The 6,886-nt window shown below is 39.0% G+C and overlaps 1 protein-coding gene across 1 annotated transcript in view; it reads right to left on the bottom strand.

Moving 5' to 3' along the window:
• Window positions 1-1,364: 1,364 nt before the first annotated feature.
• TSHZ2 (teashirt zinc finger homeobox 2) overlaps window positions 1,365-6,886 on the bottom strand; it is a 141,852-nt gene continuing 136,330 nt past the window's right edge. The window contains exon 2 of the mRNA XM_050907244.1: window positions 1,365-5,474. Coding sequence (XP_050763201.1) covers window positions 2,404-5,474 — 3,071 coding nt within the window. The 3' untranslated portion in view covers window positions 1,365-2,403. The remainder of the gene's footprint in view (window positions 5,475-6,886) is intronic.

Below are 6,886 nucleotides of genomic sequence, written 5' to 3'. Positions count from 1 at the left end.
TTCATACAATTTGTGCTATCATGCATACCAACCAAAATTATAGTTCCAGATAACAGTGCTATCACTCTGTCATTGCAATTTAAATATATTTTTTTAAAGGTAAGATACAACCTGCATCTTGATATAAATTAGAAATGGATGAGTATTAAGAGGACAGCAATTTCTCAGTACCCAAAGGCAGGAAGGACAGTACCTTATTTATGTAGTTACATATCACCTGAATAATACCCGCGATGTGTCTGTGCAGGTTATTACAATGCAGAAACCACTTTTTTTTCCCTTGGAGACTTTTTTCCTTTGTATTTGTTCCCCAAATCCTCAGAAATAGTAACACATTTATAAAGGTGGGTGTTTGGTTTGCCTCTTACTAATAACATGGTGCTTTTAAGACCAAATCTGAAACATTTGTCATGTATTAAGCCCTGAATGTGCCAAAATAACTGTTATATTAATATATTTGGCAGATAGCTTTTGTTTGATAGTACCCAAATTATTGGTTTGCTCTAATATCTCTTGTGTGAAAATTATGAATGTCAGAGTCTCAATAATCATTAACTGGTGGGGAAGGAAACAAAGTATGGTATATTTTTCCTAACCAATCTCTTGTAGTTTTCTGATATTTTGTCAGGTATGTTGATTTGGAATGGTCAGGGACCATAAACAAGGAACGTTTATTTGTTGAGTTCTAATGTTGGGTTAAAAATGCCAAAATAGAAACTTAAGGATATTAGCTCTATTTAGAAAACAAACTCCTTTTGAGTTAGACAGAATTTTGCTGGCTAAAATATGCAGTAAGCATAAATCTAGTCAAATGCAGACAGCACGTACAAGATGTATGCAAAACTTAAATCTTATTGTACTTGAATACTGACGTTATACTCTATAGTAATAGCTTCTATTACCCATCCCAAAGTAACCCTTTGATTAGTGGTTTAAATTATTCAAAAGTAGCCTTTTTAATGGAGCTTAAATGATGCATAGTCCTTGTGCTGGCTCTGTACACAGAAAGTGTTTCTTAAAGCTTCATGAATATTTGCAGCAAACAAATGTGAAATCTTCACACAAACGGGTATTCATCCTCAAAGTGCCTGCACCCTCAATTAGCCAGCGAATAGCCACAATAGCAGGTGGCGTAAGTGACAACTCACAACACATCTTTAATTTTGACTGTCTGATGAATTCATTTTCCGAATGTTATTCAAGTAATGAACACATTGGAGAAAATCTGAATCTGCACATGATTATTCTGTGAACAGAAGCAGAGCCTGAGTCTGCTGGAGAAATTGTTGGGAATGACTAACAGAGCCTTCCTGGAAATAAACTCGTTAGAACAAAAAACGTCTATTTGGACTTTTAGTTGATGTTCTGCATATTTATTTAAATCAAGAATATTCAAGTTCGTGAATCAAGTAAAATTAAAAATGCAAAAATTGTGTGTCATCTGAATATTACATTACATGTTATAAACATTGGTTGTGGCAGTACTTCGGTTGGTGTATCTTTCAGCACAAAGTAGCAACGCTAACGTAGAAGTATCCCACTAACAGGTCTTTGAAATACTAAGCTTGTAAAAAATCTAGCTGCTTTCTCAATTAAGCATTAACCCCCCCAGGTTATATGAAAACTTGCACTGAAGTCAGTGATGTTTATGGATTGACTAGCACTCCCACCAACATGAAACAAAATACAATCAAACACCTTAAAGATTAAAAAAGGAATGACGGAGAGATAGGTTAAAATGATGCGACAAAAAAGGCCACTCACAATAGTAAGTGTTCAAGTAAGTGTAAAATATTAAAATATTTTACAAAACTGAGTATCCAAATATCAACAAAAGAATAACCGAACTTCTAGATAAAAACTTTTCAGAGTTATTTGTAGATTCTTGAGGCTGGGTTTGAGATTATGAGAAACTTGGAATAATGAAGATTTTGCTAATTTGACATTTGAATTGTCTTCTTTTTCCCCATCAGAATCAGATTTACCGGTGTGTTAGCACTGAAAGAGGTAATAATCTTTTGGTTTTCAGTGCTTTTTTCCTGCTTTTTCCATTCTCATTGCAAAGAGTAGCATTTAGTTGTTGCATTCCACATTGAAGTGCATAGGATGTGAAACGATTAATTCTTAGAAACAAAAAAGAGAGTGAGAACTGGGAAAACAGCTATTTTGAAAATATTAATAAGAAGCAACTTTTCTATATAGGGCAATGTGGTTATGCATTTACCAAGCTCTCTTCTTGAAAACATTATAAAATGGATATGTACATGCAATTATGTTAATGAAGCAGGAGTACATTATGCATTTTATACTGTTTTCCTACATTTAAGAAAGTACGAATGTCTTATGAAGCCTCCTCAAAATGATGAAATTAAAACTCGCTATAGAGCATGCATACCTTAAGAGTTATTCTTCATCCACTTCTGCTACAAATTGTGAATGGTGTTCTGGTGACTTGCTGTGTGTTTTGCTTAGATGAAGTTTTACTGCATGTTTGCTCGCAAATGTCCGACAGCACAACTTACATTTGAACTTAGAGTCTGTGTCCTCTTCTCCAGCTATTGTTTCAGGAGATCTTTGAACTGAAACTCTGGAGATTTCTTGCTCTACCTTGGTTTGCTGCTCCACAGCCAGCCTGTTCATGTCTTTCATTTGGAAACCTAGATGAGATTCTAAGTGGCTAATGTAAGTAGATGGGGTTCGAAACTGAGATGCACAGTCGCTGCAATAAAAGACTGGATGTCCTTTGTCCATGTTTTTCAAAAACTTGGTTCCTCCGGTTTTCCTAAGTTGATACTTGACATTTGCCAGCCAATGGCTGATGGTGGTCATTGACAGTCCAGTAAATTTTGAAATCTGCATGCGCTCTTGTGGGCCTAGATCTGATAATAAATATTTACCTTCAGATGTCTGGAAGAGGCTGGAAGCAAACTGAGCTTGCAAAATGAGAAGATGCTGAGGGTTCCAGTTTGACTGTCTGCCCTTCCTTTTATGCAGAGTGGAGACTTCTGTTGAGACATCCTCAAAGCGTCGGACATCTATTTCCAATTTCATAGATGAGATCCTTGAAGATGCAGCAGGTTTTGGTGTAGTAGCTTTGGGAAGAACTTTGACCATGTCAGCAATGTCAGACAGAGCGTGTTTTTGAGGTGGAGAAGTACAAGATTGTGCTTGAGCTGACTCAGCTTTCTTGCCTTTGGATTTGGTCAGGTCAATAGGCTGATCGTTGTTTTCAAACAAATAGTGCCTGGATACACTTGCAGGCTTTGGTGGGGTTGGAGCAGGAGACAAAACTGGCTTCTCCATCATATTTAGATTAGGTTTGTGGAACATAGAAATTGTGCTAGAGCTGGGGCTGGAGTTGGATTGAGGCTGTAAAGGCTCAGTGGCTTTGCCCAAGTGATTATTCAGTACTGACTGCAGTGCACTGAGAGGGTTTACACAAGGCAGCTCAGACGAATGGTTGGCAGCAGCACAACCATTACTAAGAGAGGCTGCTGTTGGTTCCTTGAGGACTGGTTTTTCTTTTCCGCTGTCCTCTTTAATTTTGTCTTCTTCTTTCAAGGGACATGGTTCTGTCTTTTTTGGCTCTACAGAGGCTTCAGATTTGAGGAGAGGTTCTCTCTCGCTGTGGTTGAGTGAGGCAGGCTCAGCTTGGATGCCCTCTTTAGCATAGTCTTTTTGTACCTCCTCCTTGTCATCAGTTTCCTTCTTCACTTGAGTGCACTGGGCCACATTTGCTGAGATAGGGACCAGAGGCATGACCTTCCACTTCGGAGCTATGGGCCTCAATTTATTGGTGATCGTTGGCCTGATTTGCAGTACTTGCGAACCCACAGGCAAAGATGGCTTAGCTCCTTCTGAGAGCTGATAAGCTGCATGTATGCTGGGATATGCACTCCAGCTGGGCGCTCCATTTTGAGCTTTATTGATGGCAGTCGTGACAGTGTTCTCCAAGGACTTTAAAATGTCCCCACCACCCTTTGAACCATCTTCTAAATCTTCTTCTCTGAGATACTGGTATTTCATTGTGGGATCCAGTGGTTTCTGAAGAGTGTCTTCATATTCTTCAGTTTTTACTGCTTTCTCATCTTTGTTTGCATCATCAGCTTTATCTTTTTTACTTTCTTTTTTTAGTTCAGAGGTGGGAGCTATGCATTCTGCAGATGATTTACTGGTTGATTTTGAAACCGGGCTGTCATTGGCTGGTGCTTCAGACAGTGATTGCATTTTTTCCACAGCTAAAGGATCCAGAACAAGTTGCTTTCCTTTCTTTGAAGCTGAACTTGTGACTTTCAAGAAATGGCCAGTGACCATCATGTGGGTTGTGAGCTGCTGCAAGGTATCATGGGAACTTCCACATTCCATACACTTCAAAATCTGGGATTTGCAGGCCTCAAACTGCCACGTATAGCTGGCACCATTCTGGTAGCCGTAGCGGTTGTTAGATGACAACTGCAGGTTCGCATTCTTCTGAGGAGAAAAGGTATCTGAGAAAGACCCTGTCGTGGAATCGGGGGAACAAGGCCTGTTGACATCAAACACACGTTTCTTTGCTGGAGTGACCATTTTTGAAGAAATGGTTGGTACCGGCTCCTTCAAAGGCACTTTTTGGTAATGTTTTGTTTTTATCATATGAACACTCAGATCTTGAAGGGAATCAAAAGAGTCACCACAGAACATACATTTCAGAACTTTTTGTGCATCTTCCTTATCCATGTCCTGGAAAGCCCTTTTTCGGGGCTTTGAGTAGCTGGTAGGTCTGTGCTTGTCCTTTTTGTGGTTGTCATCTTGGTAGTGACCTGTCTCATTCATATGAACTGTTAGTTCTACCAATGTGTCGTAGGCAGCGCTGCACTGCCGGCACCGAAACCGGCTGGCGCCCGTGAACACAGTTCCACACATTTTGCTGCTCTGCCTGTAGAGCTGGACGGAGCTGAACAGGTTGGGTTTCGAGACAGGTCTGGAAGGTAAATTCTGCTGTAAGCTTTTTGACAGTGCATCTTGGTGCCAATCAAAATCAGCTTTGTGCCCTCCATTTCTGTTGTCACAACTCCTCTTTTCAGAGTTAGACAACTTGAAACCCAACCCTAAGCCTGTCCAATAAGAGTCTGACAGTATGTTGGCATAGACTGCTGTCATTTTATCCATGCAATCGTGTGCTTCATTCTGGGCTTTGGGGTGGGCGCTGGTTTTTGGGTCCTGTGGCTCTCTAGAGCAAATGCTTTTAATATCTGCCACATGGTCACTACCGTCACTTAGTAGTGATTCATTTTCTGCATCCTGGTTGGATATATGACTGACAGGGGAATTCTGGTAACTAAAGTTCCCTTTCTGCTCAGGACCCACTTCGTGTTCCTCATCTGTGCCAGTGTCATTGCTGCCCTGGAGTTGAGCAGTTGAGTTGTTGTCATCATCATCTTCTTCCTCCTCCTTTATATCTTCCTCTTCCTTTAAATCTTCCTCTTGGACATAACCTGAAATGTAATGTCAATATATGAAATAACTTGTTAAAGGAGAATACTACAGTTCGAGCTTTCTAGTTTCGCTATGTGTTTTCTTTACCGGACTTTGTTTCAATCTACAACTTTATTGCCTGTTAGTTCTGGAAGTGAAAAAAGCCAAATGATGTCTCTTTTTGTGAAGGTTGCTGCGTTTTGTTGGCAGATGATCATAATTCTTTATAACTGCCAGAGATTCTGAGTTAATAATTTTCCTGTCACAGGAGTATAATTCTAACTGTCCTGTAATGGGACAGTTGGAAAATTCATATGTAAGAATTTAAAGTTTATACTAAAAGCTTCAATTCTATCAAATTGTTTTTAGCCTCAGTGAAAGAAAGGGTAGAACTGGCAAGGAACAGAAGAAAAATAACTGCCATAATCTTCCTGGTTCATAGCATCATCTAGGTACAGTAACCTTTTGCCATTTGATCACCTAAAAATGCACTTTAGAATGTACACAAATAATTTATATGTCAAAATACAACATCTGAAAGTGCTAATAGGCATAAGTGGAACTCTTTTTTTTATAAAAGTAATGTACTGTGTACCATAAAAGCAAACTGTGCTTCAGTAAAAGCAAATCCATAAATTTCAGGGCAAGAACCCTTGGAAGTTACAGAAAAGTATTAGGATGTGACAGAGGTAGACCAAAGTTAACTGTAAAACTGGAAAAGTAGAACAAATCCAGAAAGATTTTCTTTGACAAATTAGCTATTTAATTAAGAAGATGAACTTGATACTGGAAGAGCTGTAAATTTTAAAATTAATTAAGGAATTAAGTTGGTTTTTTTTCTGGCCTTATATCAGCAGTAATTCTGCCTAAGTTACAGGAGATAACCTGGTGAAAAACAGACTGAAGAATTACAGAAGAGGATTTTTAAGGGTGAACTGGCTCCATCGCAGTCAGTGGCTAAATTCACAATGACTCAACACAGTCAGCAATTCACTCCCAGACCCCCCCAAGAAGGGATAGAGCAGAATGAGTGTTTCAGGTATGTTTTCACAAAACCCCAGTGTAATTTTTTTAACAACCACTGCAAAGCTGTTATGCACAATGCAAGAAGACATTGAAACAATTCACTGTTATTGACAGCCACTCATCAGAACTAAATGTTGATTTCAGAAGCACAGGTCTTTGTAGGAGATATGTTGATGAGCTCTTCCAGTGAGGTTCAAACACAGTGCTGCTAACCCTAGTGACTGCACTGCAGTCTCAGGAGTACTTTGCTGTGTTTCCTTAAGATCTAGCTTTTTGTATCAGGTAAGTATGTAAAAAAAAAAACCAAAACCAAACCCCCTAAATCAAAGCTGCTCTTAAAAGTAACTAAGCAAAAATAAATAAAATTCTAGTACTCGTAATTGTGAAGTAACCCTAAAAGCTCAGA

Source organism: Gymnogyps californianus, chromosome 17 (assembly GCF_018139145.2).
Source record: "Gymnogyps californianus isolate 813 chromosome 17, ASM1813914v2, whole genome shotgun sequence".
Lineage (NCBI taxonomy): Eukaryota > Metazoa > Chordata > Aves > Accipitriformes > Cathartidae > Gymnogyps > Gymnogyps californianus.
The sequence above is the reverse complement of the archived record's forward strand: the minus strand, read 5'-3'. Positions and strand labels throughout refer to the sequence as shown.